The following is a 27,994-nucleotide window of genomic DNA, read 5'->3' on the forward strand; positions in this document are numbered from 1 at the left end:
CACTTACACCCTGATATACCTACATCATGATATTGTTACATTCTGATACACTTACACCCTGATATACCTACATCCTGATACACTTACACCCTGATATACCTACATCCTGATACACTTACACCCTGATATACCTACATCCTGATACACTTACACCCTGATATACCTACATCCTGATACACCTACACCCTGATACACTTACACCCTGATACACTTACATCATGATACACTTACACCCTGATATACCTACATCCTGATACACTTACATCCTGATTCACTTACACCCTGATATGCTTACACCCTGATATACCTACATCCTGATACACTTACACCCTGATATACCTACACCCTGATACACCTACATCCTGATACACTTATATCCTGATACACCTACATCCTGATACACTTACACCCTGATATACCTACATCCTGATACACTTACACCCTGATACACTTACACCCTGATACACTTACACCCTGATATACCTACATTCTGATATACCTACATCCTGATACACCTACATCCTGATATACCTACATCCTGATACACTTACATCCTGATATACCTACACCCTGATACACTTACATCCTGATACACCTACATCCTGATATACCTACATCCTAATACACTTACATCCTGATATACCTACATCCTGATACACTTACACACTGATATACCTACAACATGATATAGCTACATCCTGATTCACCTACACCCTGATACACTTACACCCTGATACACTTACATCCTGATACACTTACACCTTGATATACCTACATCCTGATACTCTTACATCCTGATACACTTACACCCTGATATACCTACATCCTGATACACTTACACCCTGATATACCTACATCCTTATACACCTACATCCTGATATACCTACATCCTGATACACCTACATCCTAATATACTTACATCCTAATACACTTATATCCTGATACACCTACATCCTGATATACTTACATCCTGATATACTTACATCCTGATACACTTACACCCTGATTCACTTATACTCTGATACACTTATATCCTGATACATCCACAGTACACCCTGATACACTTACACCCTGATACATCTACATCCTGATACACTTACACCCTGATACACTTACACCCTGATACATCTACATCCTGATACACTTACACCCCAATACACCTTGACCCCATTACACCTACATACGGATACACTTACACCCCGTTACACTTACACCCTGAACACTTAGGCCCCAATACACCGACACCACGATGCACCTACACCCTGAGTCTCCTACATCCTGATACACTTACACCTAATTTAGCATCAGGTTCTGTATCACTGCCTGATCCTAACTAACACTTCTATACTACCACTGTATGGTCACAACTAATAATATACATCAGTCCTGTAACATTTTGGTGACTTGTGTGTTACTACATTCTGCAGAAAGTGGGTTGAGATAATTGTCCTGAATGCCAACAGGTGCACATTGCCCCAGTGCTAAGTGAGAGGTGTATCCAAAATCTACGACCTTCAGCTGAATAACCCCATTCCCAAAATTCATGGAGGGTAATTGGGGAAATTTGTGTATGCTGGAATGTCTGCGAATATTACGTAACAGTCCAGTGCAGTCTCCTGGGATTTTGACAGGTTCATAATTAATGCAAATACTGCAGGTTACCTGCATAAAGTAGACTTGTACTATCCTATGGCTTATAATGATGTAGGAATACATACAGCCGACAATCTTTACCCTGAGCGAACAGAGCGCAACGCAGAAGTTGCTTTTGTGCATTAATGATGCTAAATTTGGATAAAGTAATATGGGGGCATTGAGGTGCGCAGAAGTGTACAAATAAAGAGGAGGGGGATTTGATTTGTCAAATTTGAATGTGTGACGGGGCTATATATGTATTTATATTTACAGAGATTTCCCTTCCATTCTATCCACGCACTCAGCAGAGCTTTCACACAGCAGCTCGCCCTGCACACACATAGCAACTTTTTGCTCTGTGTGAGCGTAGGAGAGCAGGACCACAGGGATGGACCACGAGAGGGAAGACATGAGAGATGGAGGAGAGAGGAGGACGGGCATAGGATGGTGAGCAGAGAGATGAGCAGAGGGATGCAGGAGGAGAGCGGAGAGTTCCGGGACGGCAGCGCAGAGTAGGTGGAGTAGATGACTGACACAAGGATAACTCCAGGAGATGGATCGAAGCTAATACAAGAGGTGGGGGAAACAGAGAGAGAGAGAGATGGAGGAACTATAAGGCTGACGGATGGAGACAGAGGACGTATAGAGACATAGAGGGGGTACGAGCTGCTTTGGCAGGTGTGACAGTCTCCTCCTCTAAGCCCTTCTTCTCAGGGGGCCTGGAGAACTGGAAGGAAGAAAAAACCACACAAGAAAAGAGGAGGGAGAGATCCATCACCCCCCCCCCCTTTCTCTTGTTCTCCCAGCCAATAACAGAGAGAGCTGCACCATCCACAGGACCATATATAAATGAGCAGAGGGGGACCAGACTGTTCACATGAAGGGAGAGTAAGGTGACAGCACTTTGGGATTAAGACACTAAGAGTCACATCGGATCCTTCCCTCCTCCCTTTCTCTCACTTCCTCTCTCCAAAATCTTGGACCCCCACCCCCACCTCTTCTTTCCAGACAAAGACCCCCCCCCTCTTACCTCCAAACTGCATACCCATCCCGTCTCTCTGCTGATTGCTTCATCAATATTTTTATATCTATATTTATATATCTATTTTGGGGATCTTTTTCTACCATCTCGAAGCATCTTTGGAATCTCAGCCCCCCCCCCCCTCCCCTTTGTTCAAGCCGAGGGAATATTTTCATAGTATTTGATTTTTTTTAATTTTTACATTTTTCACGCTCCGGTTTCTTGTCTCGATCCCGTGACGGCCGCCGGGAGGGGGCAAGGGAGCGGCGGGGTGGGCAGGCGCACCTCGGACGCCAGGACGCTAAGAAAAGGAACCCGGCGACAAGAGAGACGCAACCGAAAATCTACAGGAGCCAACCTACGTTCCCTAAGCATGGTGACTGTAAGTGCCGCCATCTTTCTTTATTGCCGAGGCTCTGGGTGTGCTTGCATGCGGTGTGCGGAAGGGTTAAAGAGGAGGTGACCAGGGTTATTTCTGCACTGTGCTAGCGGAGGAGGAGGAGGAAGTAAGGTGGATGGAAAGGTAGAGGCATGGAGAAAGCACTCCCAAGGGAAACCCATCTGGGACTTTAATGCGTCTTACAATGCAGCAGAGGGAAGGACAGAGGAGGGGCAGAGAAGGCAGAGTGATAGGGAGAGTGGGGGGATGAGATAAAAGGATGCACTCTGAGTCTATGGTACGGCCACGTAACTTACACTAATACATAGATACATAGACAGAGTGAGATATAACATCTAGATGGATAATGGGATATTAGGATGGATGGATGGATAGATGACAGAGAGATAAGAGACAGAAATAAAAATATAACATGTGTATAGATAGCTAATTAGATATATAGACAGGTAATTAGCTAGATATATTGATAATTAGATAGATATATAATTAGATAGATACATACATACATACATACATACATGGATGGATGGATGCAATGGATGCGGGCTGTAAGAATGCAGACATTGCACAGGCTGACACCACAAACACCCACCCCGGCTGCAGCTGGTACCTACAGGAACATGAAGGGGAGGGGGAGAAGGTTCTTGAGAACAATAGAAGAGAGATGGCAATCACTGGGCGTGTGAGCATGCCTGTGTGTGTATAATTACCCCTCTTACCAGGATATGCAACTGTACATTAATATACAAACCGGGATCGTTACATACATACATACATATATACATATATATATATATATATATATATATTTCTTTATTTTATATTATTGGGAAATTCTGATTTAGCTGTTTACTATGCATCACACATTACGTTGCACACTGTTTTCTGTTATACACTATATTTTATATATATTGCTATATGCCATGGAATCCCTTATCTATTCACTGTCCAGTGTCACACACTACCTGACATACACTGCCTGACATACACTGCCTGACATACACTGCCTGACATTCACTGCCTGACATACACTGCCTGACATACACTGTCATACCTGACATATACTAGCCTGTGTCACACACTACCTGACATACACTGCCAGACATACACTGTCTGTATCACACACTACCTGACATAGCCTGTGTCACACAACTACCTGACATATACTAGCCTGTATCACACACTACCTGACATATACTGCCTGTGTCACACACTACCTGACATATACTGCCTGTATCACACACTACCTGACATATACTAGCCTGTGTCACACACTACCTGACATACACTGCCTGACATACACTGTCTGTATCACCCACTACCTAAACATATACTGCCTGTGTCACACACTACCTGACATATACTGCCTGTGTCACACACTACCTGACATATACTAGCCTGTGTCACACACTACCTGACATATATTGCCTGTGTCACACACTACCTGACATATACTAGCCTGTGTCACACACTACCTGACATATACTAGCCTGTGTCACACACTACCTGACATATACTGCCTGTGTCACACACTACCTGACATATACTGCCTGTGTCACACACTACCTGACATATACTGCCTGTGTCACACACTACCTGACATATACTGCCTGTGTCACACACTACCTGACATATACTAGCCTGTGTCACACACTACCTGACATATATTGCCTGTGTCACACACTACCTGACATATACTAGCCTGTGACACACACTACCTGACATATACTAGCCTGTGTCACACACTACCTGACATATACTGCCTGTGTCACACACTACCTGACATATACTAGCCTGTGTCACACACTACCTGACATATACTGCCTGTGTCACACACTACCTGACATATACTGCCTGTGTCACACACTACCTGACATAGACTAGCCTGTGTCACACACTACCTGACATATATTGCCTGTGTCACACACTACCTGACATATACTGCCTGTGTCACACACTACCTGACATAGACTAGCCTGTGTCACACACTACCTGACATATATTGCCTGTGTCACACACTACCTGACATACACTGCCTGACATACACTGTCTGTATCACACGCTACCTGATATATACTGCCAGTGTCACACACTACCTGACATACACTGCCAATGTCACAGGCTACATCCGGAAAGTATTCACAACACTGTATGTCAGGTAGTGTGTGACACTGGCAGTGTATGTCAGTTAGTGTGTGATACAGTTAGTGTATGTGAGTCAGGGTATTGTATATTAGGTACAGTGTATCCGGAAAGTATATACAATGCTTCACTTTTTCCACATTTTGTTATGTTACAGCCTTATTCCAAAATGGAATAAATTCATTTTTGTCCTGAAAATTCTACACACAATACCCCATAATGACAACGTGTAAAAAGTTTTTTTGAGATTTTAGCAAATTTAATTTAAAAAAAAAACACACTAAGAAATCACATGTACACAAGTATTCACGGCCGTTGCCATGAAGCTAATTGAGCTCAGGTGCATCATGTTTCTACTGATCATCCTTGAGATGTTCCTACAGCTTAGTTGGAGGCCACCTGTAGTAAATTAAGCTGATTGGACATGATTTTGAAAGGCATACACCTGTCTATCTAAGGTCCCACACTTGACAGTGCATGTCAGAGCACAAATCAAGCATGAAGTCCAAGGAGTTGTCTGTAGACCTCCGAGACAGGATTTTCTCGAGGCACAAATCTGGGGAAGGGTACAGAAAAATATCTGCTGCTTTGAAGGTCCCAATGAGCACAGTGGCCTCCATCATCCGTAAATGGAAGAAGTTTAAAACCACCAGGACTCTTCCTAGAGTTGGCCGGCCATCTAAACTGAGCGATTGGGGGAGAAAGACCCTAGTCAGGGAGGTGACCGAGAACTCGATGGTCACTCTGTCAGAGCTACAGCATTCCTCTATGGAGAGAGGTAAACCTTCCAGAAGGACAACCATCTCTGTAGCAATCCACCAATCAGGCCTGTATGGTAGAGTGGCCAGATGGAAGCCACTCCTTAGTAAAAAGCACATGGCAGCCCGTCTGGAGTTTGCCAAAATACACCTGAAGGACTCTCTGGGCTGATGAGACAAAGATTGGACTCTTTGGTGTGAATGCCAGGCGTTATGTTGGAGAAAACCAGGCACCGCTCATCACCAGGCCATTACCATCCCTACAGTGAAGCATGGTGGTGGCAGCATCATGCTGTGGGGATGTTTTTTAGCGGCAGGAACTGTGAGACTATTCAGGATAGAGGGAAAGATGAATACAGCAATGTTCAGAGACATCCTGGATGAAACCCTGCTCCAGAGTGCTCTTGACCTCAGACTGGGGTCTTTCAGCAGGACAACGACCCTAAGCACCCAGCCAAGATATCAAAGGAGTGTCTTCAGGACAACTCTGTGAATGTCCTTGAGTGGCCCAGCCAGAGCCCAGACTTGAATCCAATTGAACATCTCTGGAAAGACCTGAAAATGGCTTTGCACCGACGCTTCCAATCCAACCTGATAGAGCTTGAGAGGTGCTGCAAAGAGGAATGGGCGAAACTGCCCAAAGATAGGTGTGCCAAGCTTGTGGCATCATATTCAAAAAAACTTGAGGCTGTAATTGCTGCCAAAGGTGCAACAAAGTATTGAGCAAAGGTTGTGATTTCTTAGTTTTTTTTTTTTTTTTTTAATCAAATTTGCAAAAATCTAAAATAACTTTTTACACGTTGTCATTATGGGGTATTGTGTTCAGAATTTTGAGCACAAAAATTTATTTATTCCATTTAGGAATCAGGCTGTAACATAACAAGATGTGGAAAAAGTGAAGCATTGTATATACTTTCCGGATACACTGTACCTAATATACAATACCCTGACTCACATACACTAACTGTATCACACACTAACTGACATACACTGCCAGTGTCACACACTACCTGACATACACTGTTAGTGTCACACACTACCTGACATACACTGCTAGTGTCACACACTACCTGACATACACTGCTAGTGTCACACACTACCTAACATATACTGTCAGTGTCACACACTACATTAGATACTGGTTACTGCTCTGTATCACACACAACCTGGCATTTTCTGCCTGTATCACACACTCCCTGACATATACTGCTCTGTGTCACACTCTGACTGACATATACTAACTGTGTCACACACTTCCTGACATACAGTATACTGCCTGTTTCACTTGCTACCTGATATATACTGCTAGTTTCACACAATATCTGACATATACTAGCCTGTGTCACACACTACCTGACATACAGTACACTGCTCTTTGTCACTGCCTGACTCACATATACTAACTGTATCACACACTACCTGACATATACTGTCTGTGTCACACATGACCTGACATACAATGCTCTGTGTCACCCTCTGACTCACATATACTAGCTGTATCACACACTACCTGACATATACTAGCCTGTGTCACACACTACCTCACATATGCTAGCCTGTGTCACACACTACCTGACATATACTAGCCTGTGTCACACACTACCTCACATATGCTAGCCTGTGTCACACACTACCTGACATATACTAGCCTGTGTCACACACTACCTCACATATACTGCTCTATGTCACTGCCTGACTCACATATACTACTTGTATCACACACTACCTGACATATGCTAGCCTGTGTCACACACTATCTGACATTTACTGCCCTGTGTGCACAATATTTCTAATATACAGTATACTGCTATGTGTCACACATTACCTGTCATGTACTGCCTGTGTCACACACTACCTAATATATATTGCCTGTGTCACACACTACCTGACATATACTGCCTGTGTCACACACTACCTAACATATACTGCTTGTGTCAGACATTTGCTGACTGTATCACACATTACTTGTCACATACTGCCTGTATCACATACTGACTGTGTCACACACATGGCCTGACTTGTATAGGTGGAAATGTAATATCCTGTGGTATGCTTTCCGTGGATTCTGCCACCCTCCCCATTTTTTTTTAAGTGGCAAAAATTTAACAGCCAAAACTAACTTGGTTTTACCTTTATAGATGATTGTCACTTTAAAAAAACAGACTGAATTGCTATTGCAAGCTATTTCATTTCCCCTATAGTTTGTGTCAAACAGTACCTGACATTCACTGCCCTGTCACACACATATACTATCTGTGTCGCACACTACCTGACATATACTATAATCTTTGTCACCTACTACCTCACATATACTGTCTGTGTCACACACTACCTCACATATACTGTCTGTACCTGACATATACTATAATCTTTGTCAAACACTACCTCACATATACTGTCTGTGTCACACACTACCTCACATATACTGTCTGTGTCACACACTACGTCACATATACTGTCTGTGTCACACACTATCTGTCTGTGTCACACACACAAATATACTGTCTGTGTCACACACTACCTGACATATACTATAATCTTTGTCAAACACTACCTCACATATACTGTCTGTGTCACACACTACCTCACATATACTGTCTGTGTCACACACTACGTCACATATACCATCTGTGTCACACACTACCTGACATATACTATAATCTTTGTCAAACACTACCTCACATATACTGTCTGTGTCACACACTACCTCACATATACTGTCTGTGTCACACACTACCTGACATATACTATAATCTTTGTCAAACACTACCTCACATATACTGTCTGTGTCACACACTACCTCACATATACTGTCTGTGTCACACACTACGTCACATATACTGTCTGTGTCATACACTACGTCACATATACTGTCTGTGTCACACACTACCTCACATATACTGTCTGTGTCACACACTACCTGACATATACTATAATCTTTGTCACACACTACCTGACATATACTGCATGTGTCACACACTACGTCACATATACTGCCTGTGTCACTCACTACCTCACATATACTGCCTGTGTCACACACTACGTCACATATACTGCCTGTGTCACTCACTACCTCACATATACTAGCCTGTGTCACACACTACATCACATATACTGCCTGTGTCACTCACTACCTCGCATATACTGTCTGTGTCAAACACTACCTGACATATACTATAATCTTTGCAACACACTACCTGACATATACTGCCTGTGTCACACACTATGTCACATATACTGCCTGTGTCACTCACTACCTCACATATACTGCCTGTGTCAAACACTACCTGACATATACTATAATCTTTGTCACATACTACCTCACATATACTGTCTGTGTCACACACTACCTGACATATACTATAATCTTTGTCACACACTACCTGACATATACTGCCTGTGTCACACACTACGTCACATATACTGCCTGTGTCACTCACTACCTCACATATACTGCCTTTGTCACACACTACGTCACATATACTGCCTGTGTCACTCACTACCTCACATATACTAGCCTGTGTCACACACTACGTCACATATACTGCATGTGTCACTCACTACCTGACATATACTGTCTGTGTCAAACACTACCTGACATATACTATAATCTTTGTCACATACTACCTCACATATACTGTCTGTGTCACACACTACCTGACATATACTATAATCTTTGTCACACACTACCTGACATATACTGCCTGTGTCACACACTACGTCACATATACTGCCTGTGTCACTCACTACCTCACATATACTGCCTTTGTCACACACTACGTCACATATACTGCCTGTGTCACTCACTACCTCACATATACTAGCCTGTGTCACACACTACGTCACATATACTGCTCACTCACTACCTCACATATACTGTCTGTGTCACACACTACGTCACATATACTGCCTGTGTCACTCACTACCTCACATATACTAGCCTGTGTCACACACTACGTCACATATACTATAATCTTTGTCACACACTACCTGACATATACTGCCTGTGTCACACACTATGTCACATATACTGCCTGTGTCACACACTATGTCACATATACTGTCTGTGTCACACACTACCTGACATATACTATAATCTTTGTCACACACTACCTGACATATACTGCCTGTGTCACACACTACGTCACATATACTGCCTGTGTCACTCACTACCTCACATATACTAGCCTGTGTCACACACTACATCACATATACTGCCTGTGTCACTCACTACCTCGCATATACTGTCTGTGTCAAACACTACCTGACATATACTATAATCTTTGCAACACACTACCTGACATATACTGCCTGTGTCACACACTATGTCACATATACTGCCTGTGTCACTCACTACCTCACATATACTGCCTGTGTCACACACTACGTCACATATACTGCCTGTGTCACTCACTACCTCACATATACTAGCCTGTGTCACACACTACGTCACATATACTGCATGTGTCACTCACTACCTGACATATACTGTCTGTGTCAAACACTACCTGACATATACTATAATCTTTGTCACATACTACCTCACATATACTGTCTGTGTCACACACTACCTGACATATACTATAATCTTTGTCACACACTACCTGACATATACTGCCTGTGTCACACACTACGTCACATATACTGCCTGTGTCACTCACTACCTCACATATACTGCCTTTGTCACACACTACGTCACATATACTGCCTGTGTCACTCACTACCTCACATATACTAGCCTGTGTCACACACTACGTCACATATACTGCTCACTCACTACCTCACATATACTGTCTGTGTCACACACTACGTCACATATACTGCCTGTGTCACTCACTACCTCACATATACTAGCCTGTGTCACACACTACGTCACATATACTATAATCTTTGTCACACACTACCTGACATATACTGCCTGTGTCACACACTATGTCACATATACTGCCTGTGTCACACACTATGTCACATATACTGTCTGTGTCACACACTACCTGACATATACTATAATCTTTGTCACACACTACCTGACATATACTGCCTGTGTCACACACTACGTCACATATACTGCCTGTGTCATTCACTACCTCACATATACTAACCTGTGTCACACACTACGTCACATATACTGCCTGTGTCACTCACTACCTCACATATACTGTCTGTGTCAAACACTACCTGACATATACTATAATATTTGTCACACACTATCTGACATATACTGTCTGTGTCACACACTACCTGACATAACCGTCTGTGTCACACACTACCTGACATATACTATAATCTTTGTCAAACACTACCTCACATATACTGCCTGTGTCACACACTATGTCACATATACTAACCTGTGTCACTCACTACCTCACATATACTGTCTGTGTCAAACACTACCTGACATATACTATAATCTTTGTCACACACTACCTGACATATACTGCCTGTGTCACACACTACGTCACATATACTGCCTGTGTCACACACTGCATCACATATACTGCCTGTGTCACTCACTACCTCACATATACTAGCCTGTGTCACACACTACCTCACATATACTGTCTGTGTCAAACACTACCTGACATATACTATAATCTTTGTCACACACTACCTGACATATACTGTCTGTGTCACACACCACCTCACATATACTGCCTGTGTCAAACACTACCTGACATAACCGTCTGTGTCACACACTACCTGACATATACTAGCCTGTGTCACACACTACGTCACATATACTGTCTGTGTCACACACTACCTGACATATACTATAATCTTTGTCAAACTCTACCTCACATATATTGCCTGTGTCACACACTACCTCACATATACTGTCTGTATCACACACTACCTGACATATACTATAATCTTTGTCACACACTACCTGACATATACAGCCTGTGTCAAACACTACCTGACATAACCGTCTGTGTCACACACTACTTGACATATACTATAATCTTTGTCACACACTGACATATACTGCTCTGTGTCACACACTACCTGACATATACTGCCTGTGGTACACACTAACTGACATATATTGGCTGTGTCACACACTACCTGTAATATACTGTCTGTGTTGCACACTATCTGACATTAACTGCTTGTGTCACACACTACCTGATATATACTGAGTGTGTTGCACAGTGTCTGACATATACTGCCCTGTGCATTAGAGATGCTGCCTGTGTCACACACTACCTGACATATACTGCCAATGACTTGTACTACCTGAATTATACTTGTCTGTGTCATACACTACCTGAATTATACTGCCAGTGTCACACACTACCTGACATATACTAGCCTGTGTCACACACTCCCTGACATACACTGCCAGTGTCACACACTACCTGACATATACTATCTTTGTCACACACTACCTGACATATATTACCTGTGTCACACACTACCTGACATATACTAGCCTGTGTCACACACTGCCTGACATATACTAGCCTGTGTCACACACTACCTGACATATACTAGCCTGTGTCACACACTACCTGACATATACTAGCCTGTGTCACACAACTACCTGACATATACTAGCGTGTATCACACACTACCTGACATATACTAGCCTGTATCACACACTACCTGACATATACTAGCCTGTGTCACACACTACCTGACATATACTAGCCTGTGTCACACAACTACCTGACATATACTAGCTGTATCACACACTACCTGACATATACTAGCCTGTGTCACACACTACCTGACATATACTGCTCTGTGTCACACACTACCTGACATATACTAGCCTGTGTCACACACTACCTGACATATACTAGCCTGTGTCACGCACTACCTGACATATACTAGCCTGTGTCACACACTACCTGACATATACTGCTCTGTGTCACACACTACCTGACATATACTAGCCTGTGTCACGCACTACCTGACATATACTAGCCTGTGTCACGCACTACCTGACATATACTAGCCTGTGTCACACACTACCTGACATATACTGCCTGTGTCACACACTACCTGACATATACTAGCTGTATCACACACTACCTGACATATACTAGCCTGTATCACACACTACCTGACATATACTGCCTGTGTCACGCACTACCTGACATATACTGCCTGTGTCACACACTACCTGACATATACTAGCCTGTGTCACGCACTACCTGACATATACTAGCCTGTGTCACGCACTACCTGACATATACTAGCCTGTGTCACACACTACCTGACATATACTGCCTGTGTCACACACTACCTGACATATACTAGCTGTATCACACACTACCTGACATATACTAGCCTGTATCACACACTACCTGACATATACTGCCTGTGTCACGCACTACCTGACATATACTAGCCTGTGTCACACACTACCTGACATATACTAGCTGTATCACACACTACCTGACATATACTAGCCTGTATCACACACTACCTGACATATACTGCCTGTGTCACGCACTACCTGACATATACTAGCCTGTGTCACACAACTACCTGACATATACTAGCCTGTGTCACACACTACCTGACATATACTAGCTGTATCACACACTACCTGACACATACCGTCAGTGACAGAAAGTGTCCTCTATTTCCCAGACTGCTGTCACCCGCTGCCTCTGACAGTCATGGTGTCACACTGCCAGAGACCCCGTCTGTACACATATCTCCTGAAAGATCCCATTCTGTACCGCGCCTGTCTCCCTTCTCCCTGCTTCCTCTGCAATATCCATCCATTACCTCTTACCTCGGCCACACACATTTATTTCTCTGTATAACGCTTTCTGTTCTGTTACTATGGCAGTTAGGAGCTGATTGGTTTGTTCTTTATCTCCAAGGCTTTAGTACATTTCCCCCTGTCAACTATATGTGCAACACACAGACGTGCACTGACCCAGGACGATAAAGTGACTAGTCTAATATATAGGATGGGGCTGCGGCTCCCCACATATTCCTTAGCATAGTACATTTCAGTAGTATTGAGCACCGGCAGAAGGACAGACAGCTACAGGCCAGCGCACATGGTGGAAAGGGCCTGGGTGGTGACCATTGTGGGCGGCTAGTTAGGCTGCTGCCGGCTGGAGCAGATCATTATTATTATTATCATCATCATTTATTTATGTTGTCCTCATAGACAGGTGACAAGTGTGTTTTATGCTGATCAACAGCCAAATAAAGACATAAAAGAAGCTGTTTTAGTTGCATTGAGTGCAATATAGAACAGGGTGGGGGAAAGGAGGACATTGAAGGGGGTGGGGGGGGGGCTATTGACAGAGAGATGGATGGAGAAGAACCTAATGAGATGCATAGAGATACTGAGAGGGAGGGGGCTGGGATCCAAGATGGGAGCAGATGGATGAAGAGGCAATTTGTAAGACATAGATGGAGAAGGGACGGAGTGGACGAGATAGGAAAGCTAGTGAGACGCAGCCTGTGGGCGTGGGGTGTCACCATGATGTATTGGGTGAGGCTGCTGAATGGACGGGTGACGTACACAGAATTAGAGGGAGATGGAGTGTGTGACTGTATGTAGGGATGGACTGAAGGGGGATCGGGGGAGGGGGCATGTTTAGAAATGTGTGAGGAAGATTTCGGAAATGATAGGCTACTGTTAGACGGTATCTGTGTGGGGTGCACTGATGGAAGCACAGTGTTTGATGACAGCCCTCTAGGTACATGTATATAGTGTTATAGTGCACATGTGACAGGGGCCCTCCTTACACAGCGACATGCACACACCCACACCTGCACAAGCCATGGCGTGTTACAATGGGGACAAGTGTTTTCTGCATGCAGGGAATTACTGGCCACTTGTGCATGTAGCGAATATACCTGTCAGCTTTATCTATACACTTACACTGCTGGTTAGCATTACAGCCAAGGAGCAGCCCCCTCTCAGCCGTAAAACTTTCTGCGCACTATGGGAGTGATTCTGAGTAGGGGGGCCTCTATTAAAATGGACTCGTCCTGATTTCCAGCTGGCGTGTCTGAGTTAGTAAATATAGTGTGCCCGTGTGCCGCACGAGGCGCCTGAAGTAGCATCTTCTGCGAATGGAGACTTAACGTGAAGTTGGCCTTTCCGGGCGGCTAGTACCAAGACGCACGGAGCGGCTGTTTCTGATGGGTGCGTCGTGGGCCTGTCGTGGTTGAGCTTCGCAACCTCTGTGCTTCAGTTAGATGTTCGGACGCAGTTGGGACGCCGGTTTCAGACGGGTCTCTTTCACCCAGCACGGGGCTGGTGCAAATCCAAATACTAATGTTGACGGCTGGGGCACGGGCACAAAAAAAAACAGCGGACAGTGCGACCAGGATGCAGGAAATCCCACTAATACGTACATAGACGGACAAATAGATATTTTGGCATATATTACTGTATTATATTAGTCCGTAGGCTGTCACGAAGAACGCAAACATGGACGCTATGGCGTCCGACTCAGAATCAGAACCTACACCCCGCCATGCAGCACAATATGGTTTTACCTGTGTTCGTTTACTCCCAAGTACCTGACGGATTTACTCAGTTCTCAAAACGGCATTTTATTGGCTATCGGCTATCACATGTTTTGGATAGCCAATAAAATAAATCAGAATTAATCATTCAGAATTAATCCGAACTTGCGGTAATGTGGCGATAAGAAACGAGTAAATCCGAACCCGCTCATCCCTAACAGAAACACACTGCTGTCTATTGTATAAGGGGGTAGAAATCCAGTACATGCATTTATATGTGCTACTGACATTTCCACATATTTACCTTATCTACCGGAAGCACAACATCATGCTCCCCCCACCGTGGACCCTCGCCTCGCAGCGTGATGCCATGATTCGTGGCAGTATGAAACAGGGGATGTGACCTTGTATTATAGCAGCAATGATCGTGCCACTATAACTCTTCCTGCTCCACCTCTTTACTGAGCTGGCCGGCTGGGGGACATATTCTTTCCTCCGTCCCAACTCCCGATTGCCACAGCCCACATGTAAAGTGAAACAAACAGAACCTTGAAATGGGCCACATAGCTCCCTCCTGTCTGTGTCACCCTGTGGTGGGAGGGACAGACTCCATGTTACATAGCTCTCTCCTGTCTGTGTCACCCTGTGGTGTGGGAGGGACAAACCCCATATCACATAGCTCCCTCCTGTCTGTGTCACCCTGTGGTGGGAGGGACAGACCCCATGTCACATAGCTCCTTCCTGTCTGTGTCACCCTGTGGTGGGAGGGACAAACTCCATGTCACATAGCTCGATCCTGTCTGTATCACCCTGTGGTGGGAAGGACAGACTCCATGTCACATAGCTCCCTTCTGTCTGTGTCACCCTGTGGTAAGAGGGACAAACTCCATGTCACATAGCTCCCTCCTGTCAGTGTCACCCTGTGGTGGGAAGGACAGACTCCATGTCACATAGCTCCCTCCTGTCAGTGTCACCCTGTGGTGGGAAGGACAGACTCCATGTCACATAGCTCCCTCCTGTCAGTGTCACCCTGTGGTAGGAAGGACAGACTCCATGTCACATAGCTCCTTCCTGTCTGTGTCACCCTGTGGTAGGAGGGACAAACTCCATGTCACATAGCTCCCTCCTGTCTATGTCACCCTGTGGTGGGAGGGACAGACCCATGTCACATAGCTCCCTCCTGTCTGTGTCACCCTGTGGTGGGAGGGACAGACACCATGTCACATAGCTCCCTCCTGTCTGTGTCACCCTGTGGTGGGAGGGACAGACTCCATGTTACATAGCTCCCTCCTGTATGTGTCACCCTGTGGTGGGAGGGACAGTCCCCATGTCACATAGCTCCCTCCTGTCTGTGTCACCCTGTGGTTGAAGGGACAGTCCCCATGTCACATAGCTCCTTCCTGTCTGTGTTACCCTGTGGTGAGAGGGACAGACCCCATGTCACATAGCTCCCTCCTGTCTGTGTCACCCTGTGGTGGGAGGGACAGACTCCATGTCACATAGCTCCTTCCTGTCTGTCACCATATGGCGACCGCGCGATCAATTGTTCACAGACACATTTAGAATGAATGCCGCGGGTCGCTCGTTTGTCACATCTGATGTGCACAACATCAGATGTGACGATGTCGCTGACAACCCGATGGAAGCGCACAATCGCAGGGTACACATTAGACGATGTGCCCGATATATATATCGTTTCAACCTGCGACAAAACAATACATCGGACAATATGTACCCAGCCTAGTAGTCCTGGGGGGAGATGTATGAACGGGCTTTAGGGGGATTAGTGTTGCGCTGATACCGCTTCTCCCCCATGTATTAATGTGGGGTTGGGTGGTAAATGACAATGGCACTATGTGCCTCTGTCATTATTGGCGCTGCTATCTACAAGATAGTGCACCAATGTGCTACCCAATGTATGAACTGTCAGTGGCACTAACTGCTCCAACAGCTGCAGCTATCGAATTTCACAGCAGCAGCTGTCGTTTCCCTACCATCACAGCAGGCACTGCACTGTCCCTGGCTGCGGCGGCTGCCGGATCCCTGCTGCACTGGAGATGTTGCGATGCTAGCAAGATCTCGCACATGCCCAGTGGAGCCGACCGGGAGGAGAGACACAGCACATCAGCAGCTGTCTCTGGTAACTAGACCTCGGTAAAGAGTGCCACTTTCAGTGGCGTATCTACAATGGGTGCAGTGTGTGCGGGGCACACAGGCTCCCGGGTCCAAGGGGGCCCCGCACCGCACACCCTGCACCCATATTATTTTAAACTTAACCAGTCCGTGGTCCTGCGTCGGGTGTCAGCGCTGCTCAGAACACTGGAAAATGGCCACGGCGGCCATTTTTCCAGTGTTCTGCGCATGCGCAGTAGACTCCGGGCACACTCTAGTGCCCGGAGTTTACTAATGCTCCGGTGGCTGGCCAGCCACGTCAGTCGGCCGCCGGCACCGGGGAGAGAGAAGGGGGCCCCGCACGGGGAGTGCACACGGGCCCGCTCCTCTTTTAAGATGCCCCTGGCCACTTTAATACATCTCCTGGTGCTGTGATTGGCTAGTAAGCTGTGAGAGTACGCTTCTCCCCTCCTAGAACCAGTCACTTGGTTGTACATTTTATAAAAAGATAGCTAGAAGCTGATTGGTTTGATACCTCCCCCCCCAATATGTTAGACGATTGCCATCATTTTACAATTGGTATTATTTTTTTAATATAAAGCACTAACGTATTCAATGGCGCTATACAATGGGGAGATGAAGCAGACACCTCTCAGTTACAGTACAGGAATATAACTCGGGACAAACACAGTGAAGACCCTGCTCCCTAGAGCTTACAGCCCAATAAGAAAGATAGGAAGTGACGGACCGGGTACACGCGGATTTCTGAGCAGTGCAGGCGCACAGGATGGATCAGCCAGTCAGCTGGTTTCTCTTTAATTCAGATTCCATGAATACTGCACACACTACACTAATACATAATGACAACAATTAGTTATTGTAATTAACCAATTATGCATCAAATTGTTACATTACAGTATAGCTAGAAACGGTTGGCAATTACAGAAAGGCCAAACAAGCATCTGAGACGGAGCAGTTTTGTTTGCACTAATTAGCATTCTCTTTGTAAGGAGGAGCCAGCACAATGGGGTTTAATAGCAGAAAGTAGCATAATGACCAGAGTGATGTGACCTATGTGTGCCACTGTATCTGTCTCTGCAGTACCCTGTACACCGCGGTAAATACCACTCTATTCAACAATGGGGGATTATCACACAAATAGTGGATAATTCAGTTATGCGGTATGCGCTGCCGAACATTGCCACGCGTTTCATTAATTTCCCCCCCCTCCCAGAGTGTCACTGCTAGAAAAAGTACTGTCACTTTAAGAGTAAGGGAAAGATGTACTAAGTTCTGGAAAGTGATAAATTAGAAGGTGATAAACTACCAGCCACTCAGCTCCTAACTGTCATGTTACAGGCTGTGTTTGAAAAATGACAGTTAGGAGCTGATTGGTCAGTAGTTTATCACTCTCCAATGTATCACTTTCCAGAGCTTAGTACATCTGGCCCTTAGTGACATATATTTGATTTGTATGATCACCCAGGCCAAGCACAGCAAGGTGGCGTTCATGCATATACGAACAAAGATGTACGTATATATACACCTGGGAAAGCCGTATTATTTCCGGGCGGTCAAAGGTATAAGCAGATAATGCCTAATGATGATGACGGCCGTCACATGTGATTGGCTGTTTGCAAACGCTCCCCTAACACTGATTGGTGCGTCCTTGGTCTCATAGAATGTGCTTTTGAGAGTGTGTTTGAGCAAATTGCTTCTTGTTTTCCTTTAGCGTAGGCAAGACGGGGAATCGTCTCTGCAGTATCAGAGAGGTTTTAACAGTTTAAACGACCTAATAACAAATGCGTTTGGGCCACTTAACAGAAACGCGCAAGTGGGTCATAAGCGCCCGTGACGCGTACCTAGCGCAAAGTGGTCACATGCGCTATTGATACCGACCGGAACTATTCTTGATTTCAGCCAGAACAGTGCGTATGGCTGGAAATACGCTCTTTTGCCGGCTCTTTTATAGGTATAGAATACACCCATTTTTCTTCCAGGCTCTTTGTGTGGGTGATGACTGTACCTCTGGTTCGGAAATGACATCTAATTTGTGTGGTTCTCTCTCTGCACCTGCACCCAGGCAGAGCCATCAGCAGGCAGCTTGTCTCCTGCTCTCATTATCCTCCTCATTGCTTTGGCTTTGTTCAGAGGCACCTCATCCCGCCGCGCTCCCCCCTCACTGTCTCCTCTCTATTCTTAGACGCCTGCACCGAACAAGAGGCAGAGCGTCTATTTTTGTGAGACGATTTTATACACCTGGGTTATTTTTATACAGTATATTCTCTGCACGCTCACCTGAATAGACACAGAGACAGTGTGGGCTGCAGCGACGCTTGCCACCACGCACACATGCGCGCACCACTACGCCGTCACAAGCAACAGGCACTCAGCAGCCGGTACTGCTGCCCACCACTACTACTGACCACCGCTACAACTCCTGCACAGTCTAAAGGGCCTAGTAATTAAAATTTGCGGATGTCGCCCAAAAACTAAAGTCACTTATCGTCGCTATTCACATTGATTTGGGAACTAGTTTTGTGGAGATTTATCTTTACAGGTGTTAAAAGCACTACAGGGTTCTGTACCTAAGGTCACGCACTGGGAGAGCCAGAGGAAACGGAAAGGTCTAAATGGATCCCATTCCGAAAGCTCTTTTCATAGGAAAGAGGGTGCTCACTGGATCTCTGTTCCGCCATCTTCCTAACGCCATCTTCATAACGCCATCTTGCGATGACATTTTCACCGTCTTTCCTCCAGATAGAGCTTTTCGTCTTTAGAGCTTGATAAATGGCACAATTGCAAAGTCTACCGTTCATTGGGCCTGATTCACTACGGATCGCTATTGTGATAGTGTACGCAGACGGCCGATAGTCGTGGACTGCGCATGAATCGCAGTGCGCGCGCATCCTCAGAACTGCAATCGCACTGCGCTCACGCAGCTCACACAAAGCCATCGCAGAGTGAGTGACGGGAGGTCAGCGTTTGGGGGTGGTGACAGGGGAGTGATTGGAGAAATGCAGGCGTGTCTGTGCGTTTGAACGCCATTGCATGGGCGTGCATAAATTAGCCACTGTGACGGCATACGCAGCTTGAGTACTTACCGAGGTTAGCAATTTCTGAGTGAGGTCAGACATGTTGTAATTGTTGCTGCGGGGCCGATGTTACTCAATGTTCCCGATGTATACGCAGGACTGCAAGGTATTACTGATGTGAGATAGCGGTAGTGGGCGTCTCTACACACACTACTTTACAATGACATGTATACACAGCACAGGTACAGTACAGACATCTCCTCACACACTACTACACCATGACATGTATACACAGCACTTATACAGTACACAGTTCTCCTCACACACTACTACACCATGACATGTATGCACAGATACAGTACAGACTCCTCACACACGACTACACCATGACATGTATGTACAGGTACAGTAGAGACTCCTCACACACTACTATACTGTTACATGTATGCACAGATACAGTACAGATATCTCCTCACACACTACTACACCATGACATGTATGTAGATACAGTACAGACTCCTCACACACTACTATACTGTTACATGCATGCACAAATACAGTATAGACATCTCCTCACACACTACTATGTCATAACATGTATACACAGCTCTCATACAGTACACACATCTCCTCACACACTACTACACCATGACATGTATGTAGATACAGTACAGACTCCTCACACACTACTATATTGTTACATGTATGTACAGATACAGTACAGACATCTCCTCACACACTACTATACCATAACATGTATACACAGCTCTCATACAGCACACACATCTCCTCACACACTACTACACCATGACATGTATGCACAGATACAGTACAGACTCCTCACACACTACTACACCATGACATGTATGTACAGGTACAATACAGACTCCTCACACACTACTATACTGTTACATGTATACACAGCTCTCATACAGTACACACATCTCCTCACACACTACTACACCATGACATTTATGTAGATACAGTACAGACTCCTCACACACTACTATATTGTTACATGTATGCACAGATACAGTACAGACATGTCCTCACACACTACTATACCATAACATGTATACACAGCTCTCATACAGCACACACATCTCACACACTACTACACCATGACATGTATGCACAGATACAGTACAGACTCCTCACACACTACTACACCATGACATGTATGTACAGGTACAATACAGACTCCTCACACACTACTATACTGTTACATGTATGCACAGATACAGTACAGACATCTCCTCACACACTACTACACCATGACATGTATACACAGCTCTCATACAGCACACACATCTCCTCACACACTATTACACCATGACATGTATGCACAGATACAGTACAGACTCCTCACACACTACTACACCATGATATGGTGTGTCAGTGGAGAGCTTCCGGCTCAGACAGAGCCAGAAGCTCTCCGGGGCTTACGACAAGGGAGACCCTACCCTAGGGTCTCGTCGTAAGCCCCGATGGTCGCGATGGTCTCTGACCATCGCGACCATCACCGGAGCGGTCGTTAGAGCTGTGGGTGTTAACCCACAGCCTAACGACCGCAACAGAGGCGGGCGGTCAGGATGCAAGTGGCCGCCCAGTTTCTGAGCGACCGCTTACATCCTCCGACCGCCTCTGAATGAGGCCCATAGTGCCTGATTCCAAAAAAAAAAAAAAAACGCCCTGATTAAGAGCAAGCGCTCTCAAAGAGCGTCTGGCTCTGAATCAGAGCCATAGAGTACGCACATCTCCTCACACACTACTACACCATGACATGTATGCACAGGTACTGTACAGACATCTCCTCACACACTACTATAATAACATGTACTGTGTACGCAGCACACAAATACGGTACACACATCTCCTCACACACTACTACACCATGACATGTATGCACGGGTACGGTACAGACATCTCCTCCTCACACACTACTATAATAACATGTACTGTGTACGCAGCACACATACAGTACACACATCTCCTCAAACACTGCTATACCATGACATGTATTCACAGGTACGGTACAGACATCTCCACCTCACACACTACTATAATAACATGTACTGTGTATGCAGCACACATACAGTACACACATCTCCTCACACACTACTACACCATGACATGTATGCACGGGTACGGTACAGACATCTCCTCCTCACACACTACTATAATAACATGTACTGTGTACGCAGCACACATACAGTACACACATCTCCTCAAACACTGCTATACCATGACATGTATTCACAGGTACGGTACAGACATCTCCACCTCACACACTACTATAATAACATGTACTGTGTATGCAGCACACATACAGTACACACATCTCCTCACACACTACTACACCATGACATGTATGCACGGGTACGGTACAGACATCTCCTCCTCACACACTACTATAATAACATGTACTGTGTATGCAGCACACATACAGTACACACATCTCCTCACACACTACTACACCATGACATGTATGCACCGGTACGGTGCAGACATCTCCTCACACACTGTACCATAACATTTATAAACAGCACAAGTACTGTGCAGACATCTCCTCATGCTACTACACATTGACATGTAATACCATACACATCACATTTACACTACAGACATCTCCCTCTCATACACTCACATCATGACATGTATGCACAGTACAGAAATATCCCCTCTCACACACTAATACACCATAACACACAGTTACTCTACAATACAGACATCTACTCAAACAGTACTACAGCATGACCTATCCGAACACAGCACAGGTACTGTACAGTACATACATCTCCTCCACACACACTACTACACCACATTGGGGACAATTTAAGAGATGGGGAAGTGCATGTAGAATTCTATCCCCCCCCCCCACACACACACACACACAAAGTGAAAATATATTGCTGGCGGTACCATTTTCCTGCTGATGTCTTCGCAAAAGATGGCAAAGATGCGCAAAAATGGCCAATCAGTGCATGACCACATACTTTCCAACATCTGAAGTTGTGAAAGCAGGTCATGGCGAACAGGGGCGTGACCATGTCCCCAGGGCCGAAGTAAGGTTTGTGGTGGCCCCAGGACAACTAACTTGTGGGGGCCCCTATCAATAAAATTGTCAATAAGATATGCTGACAATGGTATTAAAAATGATAATGTATAAATACTTCCAGCACCACGAATGTGGCAAATACACTGTAGTGCCCCAGTTCACATTATGCCACACAGAAATCCCAGTTCTCATGTGCCACAGAGCCGCCCATGCTGGCGATGTAGCTATATGTGGGGGCCCCGGCCACCCTGGTGTTAATCCAGGTCTGCATGTCCCGCCTGGAAGCGTGTCCGTGCCCCTTGAGCATGCCTTGTGTTTCCAAAGTTCTGGGCAGACCCTTACCAAAAACACCACTTCACAGGCATACTGATAACCGTAGGTGCAAAGGGTTGTGGCTGCTATGGGTCCTGTAGATATCATGCCCACCCCCCGTACCCTCAGTGATATGTGAACAGAGAGGGCATGCATGCTCAGAATGACATAAATACAGAGCATAAACCATGGTAAGTGGGCATGAACCACATAGAGTATAGTTTTAAACAGAGTCAGCTATAATTAGAACTGCTCTAACACTACATACAGAAGCAGAAGAATGAGCATTGTGCTTGGTGGTATCACTATCTTATCGGTTGACCGACCCACAATAACAGACCTATATTATATAATAAGCATAAACCGAACTTACCCACCTTCCACACCTCTACCGAGGGACATCCCACAGGGGAAGTCCCAAGTGGCAAGTGTGGGGGCTTAGGTCGAGCAATCGCATCATCGTGGTGGCGCCCTTACTGGGAAATAATTTGTGGCGTCGCACAGCGGGAAGCTGGGCCACAATGGCACAATTCTCTACAAATCGCGTCACCAAGTCATCGCCTTGTCCATTTCATTAGTGAGGTGGACGAGGCGCGGGAGGGCGGCCTACTCGCGCAGGAGAACTAACCGGGAATCGCCAGTCTCCTGGTAATTAAGGGACAGTAAGCAAGTACGATATATATATATATATTAGTACGACCGATCTTTTATTTGGAAAGATCATTTTAGCAAAACCCAGAACCCAAATGCCCCTGCATCAAATTAAATGATGGTAACAGATTTCTGTCACTGGATTACTGCATTTAGCAGCCAGAAGAAAACGATGGGTAATGATTTCTTGCCAGAGGAGAGACGCTCAGGAGTTGTGCGGGTCCGGGCACAGGTAGCAGCTGTGACTGCATTGCAGAATGATAGAGGCACACACTGGGCAGATGCAATGCCAGCCTCCCCCTGGCACACACAGAGCAGGGTGTTGTTAACATCCGGGAGGATTGTGAGAGACTATGGGATTTCAGTGACAGGCAGTGAGTGAGCACTGATTCAAAGGAGACATTATGATAGGAAATCCCATTGTCCCGTTCCCTGCCCTTATCTCTACATCTTGTACTTGGCCCCCTCCGGCATGATCACCCCCACAGCCCGTCCTCCATTCTACTCCGCTTTATCCTCCTTCATGTTCAGGTGGAGATGAAGGGGTTATAGCGGAGCGTGTGTATGGAAGCACTTGCAGTTTCTCTATAGGGTGCCCAGTTTCTATGGCAACAGGGCCAGTAGGCCTCGGGCCTATATTCCAGGCCTAGCTAGACAGATGTCTGCAGAGGGATTGCAGGGGGTGTCTTATAATGGAGGGCTTTGCTGCATGAGAAGGGCCTGTGCGCACGTGCACTGAATTCATCTTAGGGTATATAGCAGGAAAGAGAGATACAGAATCTAACATGGCTCACAATATAAACAGCACACATCGGATGTATTGCCTCTTTCAGTGACTGACAAATGAAATAATAACATGTTATTATTATATCTGCTTTATTCTTATTTATGGACAAAGTTGGGTGCATAAAAAAAAAAAAAAACAGAATATTTTCTTGAACACAAGAAGCTAAAATGAATACCTATACTATGCTGATTTTACCCAGCCCCCACAGTAAAATCAGCCACTTCAGTGAGCCAGTGCATTGGAAGCGCCACCTGCCAGTCACGCACAGGACAGGCAGCCCCAGGGGGAGGTGTCTACCCCCCTGGGACTGCCAGTCTGGGCTGCGATCAGCAAAGAGCTGCTTATAGTGGAAGCCGCTGCTCTGCTTTTCGTGCCGCCCTTCTGCGTCATTGCAGCCCCCAAAAGCCAGTGTTATGCGCATGCACTGCGCCACAGCCGCGCATGCTGCGGTCTCGGTGCCTGCCAGATCTATTGCGCAGGCGCCGGAAACACGGACGGCCTGACCGGCAAGCGACATCCCGCCTCAGGTAAGAGCGCAGGAGCCGCTGCTGATACTATGGGCCTGATACAGAGGTGGGCGCAGTCTAGCAGCTGCAACTTTTGTAGGCGGCCACTACAGCGCCTGTATGGTAATGCCACAGTCAGTGAGCGCCCTATTGAGAAGCCCACAGACCTTAGCACGAATCCGCCGATGCGCATATCAAAACGCACTACCGGCGGATCTATTGGCCACACCATCGGACATTGCACCTATCAGGTGCAGAATGTCCGTGGGTCTATAGCCGCTGGTGTCAGTGGATGTGGTGGGCAGCATGGATGGTGTAATGGTTAGCATTACTGCCTCACAGCACTGAGGTTGTGGGTTCAATTCCCACCGTGGCCCAAAATCTGTGGAGTTTGCATGTTCTCCCCATGCTTGCATGACTTTCCTCCAGGTGCTGCTGCTTTCTCCCACAATCCAAAACCAACTGATAGGTTCATTGGCTCTTGGCAAAAATTAGCCCTAGTGTGTGTACATGTGGCAGGGAATATAGATTGTAAGCTCCACTGGACAGGGACTGATGTGAATATTCTCCGTAAAGCGCTGCGGAATATGAGTGCGCTGTATAAATAACTGATAATAAAAATCGAAGAGCAGTAACTAAATATAATAGAAAACGAGTGGCAGAATAGTGAAACACATGAAATAAGAACATTCTCATCCGAATGACGGTGTGCCAAACGCGGTCCTCATGGCACCCCAACGGCTCAGGTTTTAAAGATATCCATGGTTGAGTACAGGTGGTTAAATCAATTTGACTGAGGTACTAATTAGGTCACCTGTGGTCAAGTATTGATATCCTTAAAACCTGGACTGTAACGGGCCTATTCATCATCACTTAATTTTTACAAAAGCAGGTTAAAATGAACATTTTCACCCTCAACTGCAAAAATTAAGTTATCGGCCTTTCATTAAAAAGGTAAAGCAGGAGATACATGTATCACAGATATCTCCTACTTACCTTCCTCTGGCGGAATGGCCCGCTGTCCCCATACACTAGTATCACAGATATCTCCTGCTTACCTTCCTCTGGCGGAATAGACCGCTGTCCCCATACACTAGTATCACAGATATCTCCTACATACCTTCCTCTGGCGGAATGGCCCGCTGTCCCCATACACTAGTATCACAGATATCTCCTACTTACCTTCCTCTGGCGGAATGGCCCGCTGTCCCCATACACTAGTATCACAGATATCTCCTACTTACCTTCCTCTGGCGGAATGACCCGCTGTCCCCATACACTAGTATCACAGATATCTCCTACTTACCTTCCTCTGGTGGAATGACCCGCTGTCCCCATACACTAGTATCACAGATATCTCCTACTTACCTTCCTCTGGCGGAATGGCCCGCTGTCCTCATACACTAGTATCACAGATATCTCCTACTTACCTTCCTCTGGCGGAATGGCCCACTGTCCCCATACACTAGTATCACAGACATCTCCTACTTACCTTCCTCTGGCGGAATGGCCCGCTGTCCCCATACACTAGTATCACAGATATCTCCTACTTACCTTCCTCTGGTGGAATGACCCGCTGTCCCCATACACTAGTATCACAGATATCTCCTACTTACCTTCCTCTGGCGGAATGGCCCGCTGTCCCCATACACTAGTATGGGGACAGAATTCATCAACCTCCTCAAATAAAATGATGGCGAGTGATCCCGCTACCTGCTCCCGGGAGGGCGAAAAGGGATCCTTTTGGATCCTTCCGCAGGACGTCGGGGCTCTTGTGAGCATGCGTGACCTGTAGATCACCCATGCGCACTAGTTTCAGTGCTTCGAAAGATTCACTACTCCGAAAGGAGCTGTGAGAGCGTTCGGGGAGACAGCTGATTTTCGGATCAGCTGTCTCCGCGCCAGAGCAATGATGAATTGCTCAGCCGCCTGTGTCGAGAATTCCGATAATTAACATGTTGAATAGACCCCAAGAGTGCCTTGAGGGCCGAGTTTGGGAACCTGTGCGGTAGGGGCATAATTATGAAAGGGTGAATAGCAAAAAGCCTGATGCTGAGAAAATTTGTGTTTTTGCCAGTGATAGGCCTCATTTTCACAGCAGCCAATTCATCAATTCACTTATAA

The 27,994-nt window shown here is 45.8% G+C and overlaps 1 protein-coding gene across 4 annotated transcripts in view; it reads left to right on the forward strand.

The window, feature by feature from the left end:
- Positions 1-2,955: 2,955 nt before the first annotated feature.
- ELAVL3 (ELAV like RNA binding protein 3) overlaps positions 2,956-27,994 on the forward strand; it is a 56,575-nt gene continuing 31,536 nt past the window's right edge. For 3 of the 4 annotated variants that reach the window (XM_088473894.1, XM_088473897.1, XM_088473898.1), the window contains exon 1: positions 2,956-3,038. In XM_088473894.1, the coding sequence (XP_088330020.1) occupies positions 3,030-3,038 (9 nt within the window). In that variant the 5' untranslated portion in view covers positions 2,956-3,029. The remainder of the gene's footprint in view (positions 3,039-27,994) is intronic. The other variant, XM_088473895.1, reaches the window with a different exon arrangement.

The sequence above is a fragment of the Taudactylus pleione genome, unplaced genomic scaffold, assembly GCF_031769625.1.
Source record: "Taudactylus pleione unplaced genomic scaffold, aTauple2 ptg000145l, whole genome shotgun sequence".
NCBI lineage: Eukaryota > Metazoa > Chordata > Amphibia > Anura > Myobatrachidae > Taudactylus > Taudactylus pleione.